The sequence below is a fragment of the Eutrigla gurnardus genome (assembly GCF_963514095.1).
Source record: "Eutrigla gurnardus genome assembly, chromosome: 5".
Taxonomy (NCBI): domain Eukaryota; kingdom Metazoa; phylum Chordata; class Actinopteri; order Perciformes; family Triglidae; genus Eutrigla; species Eutrigla gurnardus.
In genome coordinates this window covers 5,154,353-5,174,997 of record NC_139919.1, presented here as the reverse complement: position 1 = coordinate 5,174,997, position 20,645 = coordinate 5,154,353, and the positions used below count along the sequence as shown (strand labels likewise).

Here is a 20,645-nt window from a genome sequence, read left to right as displayed (position 1 = left end):
AAGTTATATTTATGAAGCTTACCAAGTCTTTTAATACTGGTAACTTTGTGTTTGGTTGTTGTTGTTATTGTGTTTTTGTTCAAAGGACTTTAAGTTTTATATCTTGAGTTTGTATTTTTATACATTTTATTTATCAGAACTTCAGAATATTTTGATGTTCCTCTGTTCTGTTGTGACAATAAAGAAAACAAGTTTATTTTTAAACTGCATTATCATATTATTTTAGTGAAGACTCATAAATAACTACAAATCACTAATGTTAGGGAAATCTGTTAATGTTTTGCTACGCGTTTCTGAAATAATAATAATAAAAAAATGCCGGCTGATATATCAGAATATCGGATTTTTAAATCAACAAATATCGGTATCGGCCTTCAAAATCCTTTATCGGTCGGGCTCTATTGGTTACAATTTAACCTCATGGTTTGGCTTAAAGTGACTATGAAATTGAAAGAAAACAAATACACAGTTAAAGAACGTCATCATGCTCGGCAACAAAATGACTTGGTCATGCTTAGACAGCAGAAGTAGGCTACATGGCTATGCTGAGGCAACAAAAGTACTTGGTCAAGTTTACACTTAGGCCTATCCAAGCCCTGTGAATTTCACAAATATGTATACGTTTAAACTGGATTGAATAAACAACAAACATTACAACACAGTTGATCCATATTAAAGAAATGATACATGTCACGAGAGCAGTGATAGCAGGAATAAGAGTAATGGCAGAAATAGTATTAGCTTATATTGTTCAGGGGGCCACGTTTTCTGAAAACTAAGGGACAGTGGGCAGGATATGTTCACTGACCCACTTTCTGGCCTCATGCATGAACACCTTTATTTCCTTTTTTGGTAATTTGTGTTTATTGTGTACAATTTCTGACACACTGTAGATATACAGATACATTTATTCAAAACATAAGTATCTATGTTCCTTATCGTGGGGATGGTTATGTTTTGAAAACGGGGATCAAATATAAGTGATACAGAATATGGTAATGTATAACTTTTGGACGAAACAGCCACTTGCACTAGTCTTGATGAGTTAGATTGAGGCTGCTATGAAAACCAAGTATGCATCAATAATAGTATATTTTCAGAAAGACAGTTTAATGTTGTTTAATCACGTATAAGAGACAGCTCAACATGCACAGGAATGATCATCCGCTGCATCACAGATGTAGAAAAGTCTCATTTCACTCCGCAATATTATCAGTTATGTCTTTGTTTGTGCTGCACGGTGTAGTAGGTACCACTGTCGCTTCACAGCGAGAGGGTCCCAGGTTCGATTCACTGTTCGGGTTTGGGTTCCTTCTGTGTGGAGTTTGCATGTTCTCCCCGTGTGATCGTGGGTTCTCTCCAAGTTCTCCGGCTTCCTCCCACAGTCCAAAGACATGCAGGATGGACCTGTCTGTCTCTACATGTCAGCCCTGTGATAGACTGGTTACCTGTCTGTCTCTACATGTCGGCCCTGTGATAGACTGGTTACCTGTCCAGGTGTATCCTGCCTTCACTAGGACTGGGTATCGGTACTCAATACCTTTCAGGTTTCGACCGAAACAACCCGGTACCAAGTAGTATCGAAACTGCGCCTGTCAAACGATACCTGCATTCGGTTCTTTTTGTAACCAGATCAAGAAAAAATGACTGTTTCTATGGTTTTGCTCACAGCCAATCACTGCAAGCGTTCTTCGATTCAATGCGCCGTGTGATCGGTCAATGGTCCACCACCGCAACAACAATAATTGTATGGCGGTAACCCCTCCCCTCTGTGCTCCCCCAAGCTCTATCGTTCTCCCCTCGCAGCCTCCCATCTCCCTCTTATTTTACGAAAATAGTGAAAATAGCGAAATGTGTTTCTGAAAACATTTTAGGCGAGAAATAAGCTTTGTAGTTGCTGAATCTGTCTTTATTTTGGAATCGACAACGGTCAGTTTGAAAGATTTGTAAGAACACGGCTTCTTACATAGACAATGAATGGGAACATTCCCTCCGCTATGAACGGCAGTACGCCGTTTACTTTCCGAGTGTGTCCGGGACTTCCACAACATGTATAAAGCAGTAATAGTGTTTATTACGGCCACGAATTATGAAACATTATCGGTGACAGCTGGTATCGGCTCCAGCCCCCATGACCCTGAATACAGGATAAAGTGGTAGATGTTGGATGGATGATTACTTTATTTGCAGGATTTTGTCATTTGGGTTTAAAATTGTATTTATTTATAAACAGAAGTGATGGGCGTGACCTTTCTTATATCCCCCCCCCCCCCCCCCCCCCATCTGTCCATCTTTCCCACCCTGAAGTTTTGTCATTTACCTCCCGACGGGTTTCCGTCTTGTGCCGTGACCTTTTCTCCTGGAACACACTGCCATTTATTTCCTTGGGCCCCAGCTGGCCCTCCATGAATATAAACCCTCACACAGATGAGGTTTCAGTCCTGGTTTTGGTCCCGGGGGGGGGGGGGGGGATTTAGAGATGAAGTGTATTGCAGCAGCCAATGGGAAGGCGGTGTTAAGGTGGTCGTGTCAGTAAACTAATAATCCAACAACGACCCTGCAGTGATCGTCATGAATAGAAACCAGACGAATCCAGGAATCCCATGTGGTTTGGTGAAGGTGGCAAGAGAATCAGAGTCTTTGTTTGGCTTCCCCACGTGTAATGGCAGACCCGTGTCACCATGCAGTCCGCGTCCAACTGGGAGACAAGTCCAGAGAGCAAGGAACTCACGACTGGGACTGGCAACCGGCAGGCAGGTACAGCAGGCAGGTGGAATGGCTGAAGCAAAGGCTCTTGTTGATAGTACTATCTGACGATGAGTGGCTGGAAATCCAGAGGCTTTATAGTGTGGGTCTGATTGTGGGTAGCACTGTCGCCTCACAGCGAGAGGGTCCCGATGCTGATATTTACTCTGTTTAATATGTGAAATATATACACACACCGGCCACTGGCAGCAACTCTATGCATTTAGGCATGTAGACATGGTCAAGACGATCTGCTGCAGTTCAAAACGAGCATCAGAATGGGGAAGAAAGGTGATTTAATTGACTTTGAACGTGGCATGGTTGTTGGTGCCAGACGGGCTGGTCTGAGTATTTCAGAAACTGCTGATCTCCTGGGATTTTCACGCACAACCATCTCTAGGGTTTACAGAGAATGGTCCGAAAAAGAGAAAATATCCAGTGAGCGGCAGTTCTGTGGGCGCAAATGCCTTGTTGATGCCAGAGGTCAGAGGAGAATGGCCAGACTGGTTCGAGCTGATAGAAAGGCAACAGTAACTCAAATAACCACTCGTTACAACCGAGGTATGCAGAAGAGCATCTCTGAACGCACAACACATCGAACCTTGAGGCGGATGGGCTACAGCAGCAGAAGACCACAACGGGTGCCACTCCTGTCAGCTAAGAACAGGAAACTGAGGCTACAATTCGCACAGGCTCAGCAAAATTGGACAATAGAAGATTGGAAAAACGTTGCCTGGTCTGATGAGTCTCGATTTCTGCTGCGACATTCGGATGGTAGGGTCAGAATTTGGCGTCAACGACATGAAAGCATGGATCCATCCTGCCTTGTATCAACGGTTCAGGCTGGTGGTGGTGGTGTAATGGTGTGGGGGATATTTTCTTGGCACACTTTGGGCCCATTAGTACCAATTGAGCATCGTGTCAACGCCACAGCCTACCTGAGTATTGTTGCTGACCATGTCCATCCCTTTATGACCACAGTGTACCCATCTTCTGATGGCTACTTCCAGCAGGATAATGCACCATGTCATAAAGCGCGAATCATCTCAGACTGGTTTCTTGAACATGACAATGAGTTCACTGTACTTCACTGTGGCCTCCACAGTCACCAGATCTCAATCCAATAGAGCACCTTTGGGATGTGGTGGAACGGGAGATTCGCATCATAGATGTGCAGTTGACAAATCTGCAGCAACTGTGTGATGCTATCATGTCAATATGAACCAAACTCTCTGAGGAATGTTTCCAGTACCTTGTTGAATCTATGCCACGAAGGATTAAGGCAGTTCTGAAGGCAAAAGGGGGTCCAACCCGGTACTAGCAATGTGTACCTAATAAAGTGGCCGGCGAGTGTATATTCTTATGCTTGATTTTCAGTTGCAGCCACTTTCTTTTTGTGCCTTGGGGAATTACACCTATATGAAAATGGTTAATTGTTCATTGCACTACTTTGTGAATTACGGGAGTTGAAACCCTGTCGCCGCACCATAGGCAGCGTTGCTAACCGTTACTGTTGTGGAAAAATGAATCTGCCCAATAAAGATCAACAACCAGGATCAGCTCTTTCTCCGAGGTTTATTTCACTAAGTATTCTAATCTGCAGAAGAAAGTACTGTTCACCCCTGCCTTCTGATACAATGGTTCAGACTCAGCAGGAACGACCCTGAGTCCAACAACAGTCTCCCTTTTAAGGAGGAGGAACCAAAGGACGGATCATGTCCTATCTTACAAAGACAAGATGTACAGGCAAGGTCAAGATTTACAGAACACAGGCGTCATAGTCCTGAAATTATCTTATGTCAATGTGGCACTCATGTTCATATCATCTACAAACAGACATTCATTTTCGTCATAGCATAACAGTCAGATGAGGAGATGCGGATGGCGTCAGCCTGACAAATATTCTGATTATAAAGTACTAACATCCAAAATTCCCATTACATTACACACAGTGTCGCTCTGCAAGGCTGAAAATAAAGTTATCACCTTTAGATCAATCGACTGTTTCATTCAGTCATACACATTCAGTCGGACCGTAAATGTCCGACACGCAAACTATCTCTACTTTGATGCAGAGACATTGGTCCGCTTTCTCAGGATGAGCTTGTTTTCTCCATGAACCCAAAGTAATATCTAATAACGCTCTCTCGGTTGCCATGGTGAATCGTAGTAACGGAGTCGGCAGGCAGGCACGTAACTCAGAGTTTACATACTCAGAGTTGATTGAACAAATTCAGAACTGCTGTTCTGGAACCGAAAACTCAGAGTTGCCCATCCCAGAGTTGGTCAACTCATACCCCTTTTCCACCGAGGCATTTTGAGGGCCGGTTCGGAGCCGGTGCCCAATCGCGAACCAGTTCTTCCTGTTTCTACAGACAAAGAGCCGGCTCTCGGCCTGGAAAACTGGTTCCCGAGCGGCCCCAACTCTTACGGCTTACGGCTGGGGGCGGGGTTAACGCTCGAGGCAACGGGGGAAAATACGCCGCTGCGGAGTGCAGAGTTTTACTAACGTTACTGTTCCCGGTAAGTTTCACTTTTAAAATGTTTCACCTCGTTGCAAACTAACGACACATTTCTGTTTAGTTTACCAAGCTAGTGATTATGTTCGTAACAGCAGCAACTAGTGGCTTTGCTTCCTCGGGTAATGTAAGCTGACCGGCTAGCTAGCCAGCTAGCGTGATATTGCTAACAACAACGTTAGCATGCCACTTTCTGACTGCCGTTGGCTCACTAAACGTTACCAACTACCAACGTCAGCGTCGTGGACACGTTTGTGATTAAACCGCTGTTCTCTGGTTTGTGTTTGTAGAGCTGTCGGACATCGGCGGTACTGAACGGAGGTCCAACCTGCAGATGACTAAACATCAAACTATCTATCTATCTATTGATCACACACTGTTCTAAACTTTAAAAAAATTTGTGATTTTAGTATTTTGTGTATTTTATTGTTATGGTATTATTTACCAAAATAAACACTTTTTCTGAAGAGACATGTCTGCTATGCTTGAAATTAGCGCTGCGGGGAAACCTCAGACTTATACAGTGACGTAATGACGTGGTTCTCTGGGCTCTCTAGCCGGTGGAAACGCAAACAGGTTCTCGGACAGTTCGCAAGTTGAACCAACTGCGAACCAGCACGGCACCGGCCCGGCTCTTGAACTAGGTTCGCGTTGGTGGAAAAGGGGTATCAGAGTTCAGGGTTAGGTTCAGAGTTGGTTGAGCCTGCTTTCTGGAATACACCCCAGACAGACACAGAAAAGCAGACAAGTGATTAGTTGTGTTTATTTGCGTCACTCGCGCTAGGCGTGCCGGAAAGGAGGCTGGGCTTCCCTCCATATAGACATGGACAATGTTTCATTCATCACGGCTGAAACGTTATCCTTATGTTGGGGTAGTAGCAGGAGGAGATTTGGTTATCAACAGTTAATTATTAATGTCAATATGATTATCGATACTAATAATTATATTTAATATATTATCATGATATAATCATGAATAAAAGGGGCACCACCCTGGGATCAGGGAAAAGATAACCTAAAACTGTATTCAGTCTCAATATAAAGGTTTTATACTCACATGCCAATCATCGTGATCATTGGCATGGAAGCATAAAAACAATCTAACAATTAAGAAGGGCCTGAAATTCAAGCACTAGCCTTCACAACCTGCTGTTATCCAGTGACATATACACAACAAGCACAAGAGACCGCTAGTTATAATATAATAAGATTTATTAAAATCAGTAATAATGATCACAATCAATAACACTGCAATTAAAAAGCCTTATTACCTAACTACCTAACACACAAAACTAAGCTAAACAGAAGGAGAGACACATGTGGAGTGTGTGTGTGTGTGTGCGTGCGTGTGTGTGTGTGTGTGTGTGTGCGTGTGCGTGTGTGTAGAGAGAGCGAGAGAGGGAGAGATGGAGCTATTCCTCACAGCGTTCAGGGGCGGAGCCACTGACGTCAGATGGAGTAGCGAGAGAGGGGGAGAGATGGCCGAGTGCAGCCACCGGATGTAGCTATGTCCTTAGCGTCCGCCGGGAACAGCTGGCGTAGGACACATGTGCGCGGCGTATGTGTGTGTGTGTTAGCGGGACACAAACAAAGAGAGAGAGAGAATGCGCGAGCGATATTCTGAGGCTCAGAAGGCGTGCCGCTATCACACGAGCGCGCGTGAATGAACTGGCGTTTATTCCGCGAGACCAGTCTTTTCTGATAGTAGACGCTTACTGAACTCGCGAATATGGCGGAGGTTAGTCGAAAACACTGTTACAGAAATCAACCCAGCGGCGTGGGTACACAATCAGCATTCAAATACAGCAGCACATAACCAACGGACTCGGCGGTCCGCGATCAGAACTTAAAACAAGAATTACATGTCCTACACTATCGAATCTCTGCTTCTGCCCAGACAATTAGCCTCTTACTTTTGTCGATGTGAGATGCGTCGATGTGAGGTTTCCGTCCCGTGCAGTGATGGCGTTCCCTGACGCCGGCAACGGACGGCCGCTCACGGGCGCTCGTTCAGCGCCGGATCCAATTAGTTGAAGAAAACCGTTAGTATTTCTTCCTTCTGCAGGCAACGATGAACAATCGCGGGGCTCGGCGATTTAGTCAGCTGATTTCAGACAAAGACGGGTCGAGTTATCCGTTCTGCTGGCAGCTGGGACGAAGAAAGTGTTTTCTTCCTTCCGCGGGGAACAGGAGAGTCGCACTGTCGCGGCGGTCTCCTCGAGATCCAAAATGATAAACAAAAGAAAAATAAAACGAGTAGAGAAAAAGAGGGGTAAAACAGTCTGTTGCTCGTCCAGCGAGTTTGGGGGAAAGACTGCGGCCTAGGACAAAGGAAAACGCTGCAGACGTAATGTTCACCTCCTGTTGTAACGTGGGTCACGGTCAGTGTTGGGTGTAACGCGTTACTTTGTAACGCGTTACTGTAATCAGATTACTTTTTCAAGTAACTAGTAGTGTAAGGCATTACTCTACTGAAAATAGTAATAATATTACAATTTTCCGGGCTCGTTACTTGCGTTACATTTGTGGGCACAAGTGGGCCGAGTTCGGCCGTGTTCAGCAGTCTGTTTCCCGGCTGGTTTGCGTGCTGCGCGTGTGTGCGTTTCGCGTTCGACCGAGAGTCCGCCTGTGTGGACTCGCGTGGGGCTGGGCTGGCCGCTGTTTGACCGATGTCCGAGGGCTTTTCACCATGGTCTGGTGGCATCAGGGCCGCGAGTTCGGCTGGGTTCTTGTGTCTATTTAACGTCCGGATTCCCCGCAACGCGTCCGAGGGTCTACGGGTCTTTGGCGGAGCCGAAGCCCGGCTTCGCGGAGGTCAATTGTGTCTTTGCGCGGACCTGGAGCGGCCGGAGCTGGACTGAGCTGCACGGACTTTTCGCCCGGGTCTGAGGGCACGGGTCCCGACATTCCGGCCCGGTTCGATTGCCTGTATAGGGGCAGGATACTAGTTAAAAAAGTAACTAGTAATATAACTAGTTACTTTCTCCAGGGAGTAATATAGTAGTGTAAGGCATTACTATTTTTGAGAGTAATATGTAATCTGTAATATATTACTTTTTAAAGTAACTAGCCCCAACACTGGTCACGGTGGAGAGAGGAGAGAGGCGCCGGAATATATATAGCTTACGGCTGCTTCAGGGGACCCCCTGTGGTTACCTGAAGATTGTCAGCCAATAGGGCACCAGTTGTGTGACGTTGCCATTTTAGGGGACCCTAAAATGGTGGTTGTAGTTTTTTATCTCCTTTGTTCCTTTGTCCTGACCGCATGTGTAGGCTTTTGTAGGCCACATTGTGTAGTCCTAACGGTGAGGTCCCAACACTTACCTGGGTCCAGCAGCGTACAGAATATCACTAACCCTTTTACACAAATGACAGAAACAACACAACACATGGTGGTCTCCCAGAAGAATACATGTGCTCACAAACACACCCACTTTTATCTAATTTAGCCTAACACACACCAGCCTCACTAACGTCATTAGATATTGGACTCCTCCTGAACATTCAATCAATACAGACTGAGCTAAACTCAATTTTAGCTACTCAATTGTATTTACTGGTTGTTTAATTAGAAATTGGATTCACCACGTTATGTTAGTTCACAAATGGGCATTTTACGGCCAACATCAATAGTCTTTCTCGATATGTAATACTACGTCACCATCTCTGGACATTACATAGTCTTGTGGATGTATTTAATGAATGTGTCCACCAATACAAAAGGATCCTAATTAACTTTCCATTCATACTGTTTTAGTGCTGAGAGAAAAACAAAAATGGACTATTTGTGTCCCTGACAATGGGACTAATAGATTGTATTTTGTGACTATTTCACAACCTGTAGTGAGACTGGTATACACAATTAGACCTTTGCCTAGGTGATTGGTTGCCTCAAAACATATATTTTGTCCCTGACATCCCTTCCTTCACCAGGATATCAAACACGTGAACACATTTTCTCATAAAAAAGCTCATATGACAGATAATGTTAAGATCATCTCTGATCGATCAGCGTGAACTCGTCCCGACCTTTCATTTCCTGTGCAGGCAGGATGATGAGAAGCAAGCGACAAAGGTACAACAACAGGAGGCACTGGGCAACTTGATTACAGACTCACATACAGTACTTTATGAGTAGAACCATGCGGTGATGTAACTACGAGGCAAGGTGCCCTCCCAAGCCCTGATCCAGATCTTTCCACCAGTCCAGGTGCTCATGTGACTTATGAGGGTGTAACCTGGAGAAGGAGGTAATTCATTATTTAAATGAGCCACATTTTTCAAACCTGTACAGCCTGAATAAATGACCCAGCAGTGGAACCATCCATCTGACTGGCCGGAGGGGGAGAGCATGGTCCACTCTTTGACTTTGTGTCATTTTTCAGCTCAGACTTGATTTATGTCCATTTTACTTTGTCTTTACACTGGCTCTTCATTTACAATCTTTTCACCTAAATTAGTTCACAAATAAAATGGCTTGGTGAGATCCTGAAGGACAGTTGGAACCTTGCCTGGCGCCCTCTGCCATCATACCACGTGTCAAAATGTTTGAAACTCGGTTGGTCCAGAAAAGTATTGCCCTGGAAACATAATGGAGAATGTAGGTTTAGGGTTTGGACGATATAGGATATTAACGTAGATCGCGATAAAAACACTAACAATGAGTAGATCATGGTGAATTTTCAATCCCGGGATTATGGTTTACGAATATAATGAATAAATAAATATCACAAGTAAAATGTGAGGCATAGCGTGAGAGCACACTAATATGGGAAAACAATGCTTTTGCAGGCGACGCCTTTCTACTGTGAACGCCCACTTACATCTTCACAAAAACTGGCCCACTCCAACCACCTAGTTCTTTTATTAATGTTGTTTTGCACCAATAATAATAGAAAAAAGAAATATATTAGATTGAAAGTTGTGCTGAAAACCAAAGGTAAATGGGGCAAATCAGTAGATTTCATTACGATTCCAACAAATACGATGAGACTGTAATTGTCTTGTTATTTTAGAGATATATCTCTTGGGCATTTTCCCCAAAATTGTTTTTATTCAAATGTATTTTATCTTGATTATGTTTTAAATATGCATGAAATATTTGGTTGCTTTTTTTCATGAGCAACAAAGCACCTTTCACGGCTTTGCCCACACATGCAGATATGTCCAGTACATATGGTGTGTGTTTGAGTATTGCAACACAATAAAGCATACACAGCGGACAGTCTGACCTTTACCGACTCCCCAGCAAGCCCCCCTAACCCTAACCCCCCACCACCACCAGCTGAGTGCTAATTTGTCATGCTCAAGTTTGCTGCTACCGCACAGCTCTGCAGGGCAATTAGACCTCGGTATGAGGCTGCAGAGTGACAGGACTGGCCACCACTGGGTTCACCAACCCTGGAGGGAATCACAGTCATAAAGCCACACTTACTCTGCTCCTGCACAAACATTCTCCTGTGTGTTGAAAACAGGAAGTAGGCTTTTATTGCCACATGGCACCTAATGGCAACAATATATCTGTGAGGGTTGGTATAATTGGTTATCAGTTGTAATGAATAAAACATTAATGTTAAATTAGCTTCCAAAAGTGGCTTTCAGTCATATTCTGTATTCTTTTGTGCTGTTGCTGTCTTGTTTTTTGACCATTCCCATCTTGGTTTTTGGGTGATGCCAGTTCAGTTTTGCTATGACCATCTTTGTTTATTGGTCATCATGTGGAGCGAAGTACAACCGAATGTTGAATAAGACATTTTTAGGACAAAACTGTTATAATTTACTTTTATGAACTTAACACACACTGGGAAAGTGTTGCAGTTGTATGATAAATGAACACCACAGTAGCAACCTGTCAATCACAAGGTAGCTATGCCTTAAAGCATATCCCCTGCGTTCTGGTCTGTTGGACTCTAAATGGATCATAAATGACTAAATGAACATCATGCTGGATTGAAGAAGACTTGAAATTAGAGATTGAGACCATAAACTCATGTTTACAATGTTGACTGAGATAATACATCAAGAGAGAAGTAGGTTAACCTCCTCATCAATATTCTATACAATCATATTTTATTTTCATGACACATAGGGCTAAACTTAAGGACACACTCCGTCCATTCCGTTTCTAGCCTCTCCTCAAATAATCGCCACTTGTCAGGGTGAAACAAATGTAGCCTTTATTCTGGGTCTGGATAAATAAAGGCGCTACATGAGGAAATAGGCCAACAGTCAGGCTCTCCTCTCACCAGCACCTGAGAGGAAGATCAATACCCAGATGAAGTTTTCTCTCTGCTGGAGGATCCATAATTCATACATGCTCAGGTGGTCCTGTATTTACTATCGATCAGACAGAGGTAACAGCAGCAGTATTGATAGGCCAGAGGGAGCTGCTTTCACGTCTACAGCTTCTGTCACCGATAAAGAGGTGAGTTTTAGGAACAGAGGAAGTGCAGCGGTGCCTTTGTGCAAGGCATTCAACCCAAACGTCCAGGTGAATTTTTTACTTTATGCACATACATTTGATTTCAGTGTTGGGAGGACAATAAACACAAAATAATTCACTAGAGAAATTCCATAGAGGGACACACAAATACAGCCAAAACGAATGATGTAGGCTAAGAAAATGTATTTCCATTTTGACATTAATTTCAAATGCCCTATAAGTTCTGATATGAAACCATGACCTAGATTTGGTTGGCAACAATGTCCGAAACTTGTTCAATGTCCAACTGTGTCTCCTACAACCACATTCCCATACAACTCAACTACACTCTCAATTATGTTTCCAGTCAAACAGTTTGAAACACAGACCTACATAGGTTCAGAGAGGTATAGAGGGAAAGTGAGGAGGAGAATCTTAAAATGAATACTGTATATAATTTTGTTTGAGGATGTGGTTCTGGTGATAATGAGGGCAGATAAGTTCTGGACCAATTGGTGTTGAGCGAACCAGGTTTTAATGTCTCACATTAGGGGGAGGGGCCCCAGGACTGAGCCCTGGGATACACCACTGGTGACTGGGGAGGGTTGTGATTGGAAATGTTTAAGTTGTACAAACTGAGTGCAGCGTTGTGATGTGAACCAGGTGAGTGATGTGTTCAATGAGGATATTTCTGTTCTGTGGAGAGGGCCAGATTTAAATTGGTCATTAAGGTTATTGTTGGTGAGGTGATTGTGAACCTGGGCAGCAACAAATTTTCTAGAATTTAATGAATTTTGACTTTTTCAAATTTCCTATAATTTGGACAAGGGACCATCAAGTAGATTTGGTTGGCAACAATGCTGGCAAATTGTGAAAAAGTTCCAGCATATTTTTTGACCAAGAGTCCAAAAGGCAAAGTGATTAAATGTGTTTTTTTTCTTCTTGACTTTAAATTGCTACTGGTTAATATTCTGTCAATCGACAAATCAAGTAAGTGACTAATTATTTCATAACTTGTCCACTCTTCTCCTTTGTGTTGCAAATGACTGTTCTTTTAGTGTTTCCATGTGTGCACCATCATCTGACCAGAAATTCTGAAACCTCTCTCATCTGTGGAAGAACAGTGCCCTCTTCCTGTCATGTGACACAAAGTGATACAACAGATTTCACTCCAAATACATACTGAATAATTGAGGTGCATCTCAGTGAGGGTGAATACCTGGACATGGAGGGACAGGTGAACAGACAGATGGCCCACACAAGGTGGCCAACCGTGTCTTCCTCTTGTCAGTGCTTCTTTGAAGGTTTTCCAGCTGGCTCGTCTTCCCTGTCTCATTTTCCAAGACCCCACAAGGATCTCGAGCGAACGCCATCACCACATAATCCTTAGAAGTGCTAACAGACCAGCGTACATGTGCTCTATTATTATGTGTTTTTATTCATGTAGCCTGTATGAATTTAGCTTTGTGTGCTAAACCACAAGCAACAAAGGAAGAGGAATCAGGGTACCTTTGTCGATCCCCTCCACTGTTTCCTCTAGGTATCTAAATGTGGTGTGTATTTAGTATTTCCCCCCACATTTATTGTCAGGTTGGTAAACTTGGTACCATCAGCCCGTGTTTACCTCCTATATGTGCATCTCTGTTGTGTTCAGGGGCAACCAAAGACATGGGTAAGATGCTGGGCGGGGAGGAGGAGAAGGATCCCGATGCAGCCAAGAAGGAGGAGGAGCGGCAGGAGGCGCTGAGGCAGCAGGAGGAGGAGAGGAAGGCCAAACATGCCCGCATGGAGGCTGAGAGGGAAAAAGTACGGCAGACCATCAGGGACAAGGTAGGAAAAACTTTGACTAATGCTTAAACTTTGTGACAGCAGTTGAAACGGACTGTCAGTTTCCTGTTCCTGCAAAATGGTTCCAAAAATGCCAAGTTAATTGGCTCTGTTCACACCAGCAAAGCAGATTTTGTTGCATTACTCAGGCAAGTTTGCCTGTGGGATTTTTCACATTTATTTGTGTCACTCACACTAAATGCAGAGGTAATACAAAATATTACAGGAAACTTTTTAGAGTGAAACTCCTTTGAAACCATTTTCAGGTTATTAAGTGATGCTGCAACTCCTCACAATTCATTACTTTCAAAGAAAAAGGGAAAAGAGAAGCAACATATTTATTTGACCTGCAACATTTTAAAGTTGCTAAACGAACTGCTAAACTATCTGTTCATATCCAGCCTGGTTGCCTTTCCCTGTATATAACCGGTTGTCCTCCTCTCTGCTCAGTACGGGCTGAAGAAGAAGGAGGAGAAGGAGGCGGAGGAGAAAGCGGCCATGGAGCAGGCCTGTGAAGGGTCACTGACGCGCCCAAAGAAGGCGATCCCGCGGGGCTGCGGTGACGACGACGAAGAGGACGAGGAGAGCATCCTCGACACCGTCCTCAAGTTTCTGCCTGGACCTCTACAGGACATGTTCAAGAAGTAAAAACACAAATGAACCCTAAAGTGAGGGTCCAGTCTACCTGCCGGGAGTGGGATGTGGGGGACTTCGGGGAAGAGGGGGGAGGGTTGCGGGAGAGACTTCGGGGGGTTGGTTTGGGTGTACAATTGGGACATGTCACAGATTTGGGAGGGGGGGTCCTTGCCAAACTGTTAGAGGCTACTCACTGCCTTTCCAGAAACTGTTTACTTTCTTTTTTCTACTCCTCGACAACTACGTCATTCTTCCTACTTTTATTTCCATACAAGCTTTCAACTGTCATTTCTTACAAGTCTTTTTGTCATTTCTGTGTTGCTGCTTTTACACTTATCAAGATGAGACATTTTGATTGGTTGCCTATCATCAGGTGACCAATGGAGAACAACAGTATTCCCTTAAAGAAGGACAGTGGACACTTGTGTCCTTGTGCTTTTTGTTTTCCAGTAGATGGAGCATGCTGTGTTGATTTCAGTGAGTGTTTTCTACTTGTATGAACCTCGTCTAGATCTTTATAGTGAAGAAAAGAAATCAGCGTTTGAGTTTTTAGGACATGTGCCTTCATACCATCTCCTCTAGCGGAGGAATCATACATGAGGGTTGCATTTGGAGTCAAACAGCTGTTGGTAGCGCACGAAGACACAAGATCGGATACTTTTGGAATAATGTATTTGATACTAAGTTGGCTGGTTGGCATACTTTGAGGATTACAGAAGACATTGTTCAAAGTACTTCTGGAAATCCTGGACCAAGTTTAACGGTTTAAAAACACAATTTACTGTTACATTCCAGAAAGAAGAAGAAAATTCTTTATTACCCTCCTGTTTCCACTTGCAGTATGTAATACGACAGGTTTACAGCTAAAGTCTAGCTCATGTAAAAAGCTAGACTTTCTAAGCCTGTCAGCTACTGAGACTGACAACATGCTAGAAAATGTGTTAATAACTAAGTTTCAATATGTGGATTAAGGAATTGATTTGACTTAGCTCAAGGTTCAGTATGTACCTCAGTTTTCGGATCAGGGTTCGGTACGTTCAGTACGATCAGTTTTTGGGTCACAGTTTGGTTCATAAGTCTGTTTTGGTTCACAAAATGGTACATACCTCGGTTTATGGTCTCGATTTGGTACGAACCTCGCTAATTGGGTCATGATTCAGTACTTACTGTTTGGTTTGTGCCTCGGTGTAGGGAAAACAAAGAAAACACAGAAAATACCTTTTTTGTTCATTTATTTTCAAAATTTGATTCATTGGTCCTAATACTTATTTTAACAGTTAAAGCACTCAAATACTGGCATACTGTCAATAACAATTAAACAAATAAAACATAAATAACAGAAATGTCTGTTATGTAAATGTTCCCTTCTGGGAATCAATAATAAAGTATCCATCTGATTGTGTACTCCTCCATCATCAGACTCTGACCTGTTGATAATGATTAAACTGGGCTGTAACTTCTGCTCGTTTATTCAGGACATAATGCACAACAGACTAAAATGATCATGTGAATCATCATGTTCATAATCATACACATTGTAGTGGGGCTCAAACACTTTGACCATATGCTTTAAGTCTGTATTGTCTACGATCAAGGTCACACATACGCATCAGGTAACACCATCCAGGTAGCATTAGTTAGTACTTCTTAGTGTGAATCTGCAGTGGGAGGCTGTCTGAACGCTGTTGGCCTCCAGTCTGTTTTTATTTGCTCTGCTAATCGACACATTCAAGTGATGCCTCCTGTCAATGAAATGTTTGTATCCACAGATCACCCGACGCCAGTTTAAAAGTGTCACTTACAGTTTGACACAAATCTTGGTTCATTGAGCTTTATTAACCCAGGTAACCGGGCTAAACCAACTAGCATGCTACAGCTAGCCTCAACTGGTGAACTAGTGTTCTGTGTAAAACGACGTATACGGAACCGAACATCCTGAAGCAAATTTCTAATATAAATCACTGCTTCTTTGTGTAGAAATGTCAGATTCACATGAAGTTCAAAGCCCTCATGATATTTTCAGTAGTGTGGTCTCCATACAGACAATCAAAGCCTAGTGGGGGTCGCCGGTACTGTATATGTTGTCACTTCCTGTCATGCATCTATGATTGGTTAAAAGTGGGTTCTACGTTAAGCACTTGATTGCTATCTACTCAGTTAATCTATGTATTCATTTTTTGTCTTCACACATGAATGCAAATGCCAGGCGACGCCTGTTTTTTTTTTCTACTTTATATCTAAAATTACTTTTTGTGAATGTGCTGCTGATTTATTTTCATGCAACCGAGCTGAGTTTTCCCTTCATCTTTTAATGCATAAGTTTACCTTGATGGACGTTCATCAACATCGAGACCAAAGAAATACTGGTGAGATCGTACTATTTCTTTTGTCACTGCCAAAACAAAAGTGTGCATGCCATACCTGTTTTTATTTTATTGTATGTGCGAGGCCTGTGGAAGAAAGTCGGCAGCCCGTTCAGCGTGTGCATGCATCCCAAAGACCACCACTAAACTAAAATGATACTCTCCTATTTCCTTTAAAGTATTCTGAATAAAACTAGATTTAACTGTAGATTGAGCAAATTGGCATCTCACTGCCTGAAGAGCTCACTTAGAGTATATCTGCATCCTGCATCTCTTAATTCAACAAAAATCATATTAATTTGACATAAAGCATTTAAGTAGATGTGCTGTAAAAGAAACAATCTCTATTTCGTGACACTACCTTTTAATATACATTTATCAATAAAACAAAGCATGTGGGTTATTCCAAACGCCGATGGTGATGGTTTAAGTAAAAAAAAACTTTAAGGATTAATATGATAAAGTCATAAGCACTGTCTTTTTTCATTTTTTAGCTCAGATAGGACTTTTCACTAGACAAAGCCATATTGTTTAGATCGCAATAATTACTTATGATAAAAAAAGATAATGTTTCATTGAAAGTCTTGTTTCTTTTCTGGAAAAAATGAAGAAAAAAAATCTGCATATCTGTTTGTAAATCCTCACCACTCTTGTATCTTTAAACATGTATACTAATGTATACACAAAGAAAATGTGTGTAGAAAAAAGAAGCCATTGTTCTTTCTCAATGTATGTACTGTAAATGTGTGTGTTTCTATGTGTGTGTCTTTCTACATGTCTGTGATGTTTTTGACTCATATAGTCCTGGTTTTTACGATGTAAATGTGTCCTTGAACTATTTTGTGCACAGGCAGAAACTGGGGCTCCTCCCTGGTTGTGCCATGTCTTAAAAGAAATTATACTTAACACATTCCTTTCAAATGTTGAGCATGCAAGTGTTTGGTAGAGAAGAGAATACACCAAATGTCAAATGACAAACAAATTAGACAACTTCCTGTTTCTGTAAGCGTCTCCAGACAACAGAATATGTATGTGTTGATCCAGAAAGATCAGCGATGCGGCGGCCTTGTTGAGTGTTCGATGGTGTTCCTTGTCTGAGTAAGTTGAGCTTTGTTATATAACTGATGAGATCATCTGAAAATACTCCAGCTGTGTCCCAGGTCAGCCCTCAAAATGACATCGTGAATTACATTTCAAGGGAAACATATTATGTTTTTATGATTACGTTTGCTCTCGACGTGTCACAAATTGGCTTCAAACGAGTCAGTGGAAGTCCACGTAGGACGGGTGAAAAGACACAGGGCTTTCACTTGGAGACCGTTAGTGTCCCGAACCAAGTAGTTTTGTTGCATTTGATTTGTTTCAATTTTGTAGTCACTTTAATACAAACTAGCTAGTTTTAGCTGTTTTGTTTGTTTGTTTGTTTAAAACCGTGACCGTTTGTACGAAAAAAAAATCAGTTTCCCTGGAAATTGCATTTAATTTACAGATATTTTGCATAAAATGATTGTGTTGTTTAACCTATCAGTTCATGGAGGACCATAAGAAATATATTTGTGTTCATCAAAAACAAACACAATCTTATTCACAATGCAGTTTTGTTAATATAACCTTCCTTGTGATCATGGCAGTATATCAACTCTGACATGAGTTGAAGGCTTTTAAATAGCAAATAGGAAACGTGCAATTACAAACAAAAAAAGAAGATTGTAACAAAAATATTTGCTTTTTTGACAATTTAGGTGTAAAAACTAAATTTGTATTTGAGTTTCCTTTATGCAAATGTTCATGCATAAGAGACCAAACTGCAGATAGATATATTTGAAATTATGAGTTTCAGCCACATAGATTAAGATGGTTGCAGTGCAGAAATTGAGATGTTGTTTGTCTGAGGAGAATCACCTTCATGTAAGTTATGTTATGACATGAACAGAAGGATTCACATATTTCCCCCTCCAGTTTCACTTACATCAAGTTGATTATGTTAATGCAAGCCTTTGAGAGTTAAGGGGGGGACATAAATCCTGGACTAGTCTTGATTTGTGGGCCCTTCATGGATCCTACAGCCATACATCGTTCGTGTGTATAATAGTGTCTCAGCGGGACTCGTCTTGAGGCGTCACAGCCTGTGATCTGCCTTTGAAAAGGGCTATTACCATGTCATCTGTATGTGAAGTTAGTGGTGACTCATCCGTCACTTGTCCTGGTATCAAGTGTTGTCGTTTTGGTTCATTCTGGTTGCATGAGTGTTAAACTGTGTTTGTGGAGCCACGTGTTGTATTAGAGACCACTGGTGCTTTTGTTTTTTAGATACATGTTTGGTTCTATAGACAATGGTGTAAAAGCTAAAGATGGCTTATAAATGACAATGATTATTTTACATGGAATATATATATATATATATATATATAAACTGTATAATTTACTAACAGAAGTAGATGTGGGTGAATGAGAGTACAGATCTGGACATGAAAGGCCTCAAACACATTCAAGAGTAACTAAACCCCAGAGGTTTGGCTGAAGTGTGTAGCCTGGAAAGTATGATATTATTAATAATGTATAATGCATGTAAATGTATGTTATAGTGACAAAATACCATTTCAACTCCATTTAAACATTTTTTTTAATTTAAGTTCACATGCAAGGGTGATATTTGTGTATGCTAGAGATTAGCATCAGTTAGCGTAAGTGTTTCACAGACAATGGCGTGTGAATGAAGCATTACGTTGTTTAATTGTGCTCATTTAGGAGCTGGTTAGTTAGCTAGCTTGCTAATTCCATGCTACGGTTACAGAACATAAAGCTTCAGCACATGAACTGTAGGGCGTGGTCTACATTACTATATTATAAACATTTTGGATTTGAGTTAACATGCAAGGCTGGGATATGTGTACGTCAGCGATTGGCATAAGTGATTAACAGGCTAACTGAAAGGGTGACAGTTAAAATTACTCTTCAGTAATACTCCTCCTGCTCCAGATCAGCCCAATAGCTAAATTCAATTTAGCATTGATAATAGCATAGGTTTCAGCCGGTAGTGGGGAATATTTTAATCTGAATCAAATAAGGAATGCTACTAAATACCCAGATGCATTGTTTTCACCTGAAAGGGGTGGTATGGGTTTTAGTTACTCTTTAAAGAGCTACATCAGGTACTGGATTGTGTTCCTCGTTTTGGCTCAAAGGCTACCATTGATGGAGATGCGCCCTTAAGAGATTGCAACAGAAACACTGGATTATCAATGCACCTTCTGTTGTCAGGAGCCCAGAAACATTGAGGAAAAAAAAAAAAAAAAAAAAACAAGCATAGATTCTAAATGAGGTTTCGTGATCTTTCTCATGACTCTATCAACTCCAAATAGGTTGTTCTGGCAGCGTGCAACATGTGTACTTCTTAAATATAACTTTGCCATGAGTGATCTGATGAGATAGAGATAAAACTTTACTTTAAACTTGTCGTTCCTCAAAACAAGGCTGGACTGTTGAACACTGTAATGATGTCATAACGTTTGTCTTTTTGTAACATTTTTCACGTAGCCTACATTTATGAAGCATAACTGCCCTGCTGATTCCTGCCAGTAAATCCAGTGAACATGTCTTTGTTGATGTCACGTTAGAAGCTCGTCTTGTTTACGTTTCCTCCAGTGGAAGATGAGGATTGGGTAAGCTCTTGTTACTGTGAAGAAAGATTCCTTAAATACATTCCATCCTTTTTGACATTTGCACTAGAATACGTTGAAATGTTACATTAACAATGTTTATGGCATCTAAGGACTCACACCTTCAACTACCTGTATTTTTTTTACTGACTGCTAGCAATCTAAACGGTAAAGTTGAAACGTACGAGAGGTGAGAAATGTGCAACCATAGTGAGCAGCAATCCCTTTATTTCAGCTATTTCTGCCAATCAAAACAATTGGCAACGTTTGCAGGTTTGCTAATGATGTGATGTTGTTCTAACAGTAAACAATGGAAATTATTAAAAAGGGATGTACGACTGAAAAAAGGGAATGGATTCTTTTTAAAGTTCTTACATAATTCAGGTTGAAATAATTTCAGGGTGCAGAGGTTAAGAATGTAAAATATGAGTTCTTATGCTATTTGTTCCTTAATTGCATGTCATATACTCTATGT

The 20,645-nt window shown here is 41.8% G+C and overlaps 1 protein-coding gene across 1 annotated transcript in view; it reads left to right on the top strand.

Moving 5' to 3' along the window:
- Positions 1 to 20,645, top strand: part of LOC311013480 (complexin-2) — a 656,754-nt gene that overhangs the window by 455,659 nt on the left and 180,450 nt on the right. The window contains exons 3-4 of the mRNA XM_084009582.1: positions 13,340 to 13,515; positions 13,963 to 14,180. Coding sequence (XP_083865708.1) covers positions 13,340 to 13,515; positions 13,963 to 14,160 — 374 coding nt within the window. The 3' untranslated portion in view covers positions 14,161 to 14,180. The remainder of the gene's footprint in view (positions 1 to 13,339; positions 13,516 to 13,962; positions 14,181 to 20,645) is intronic.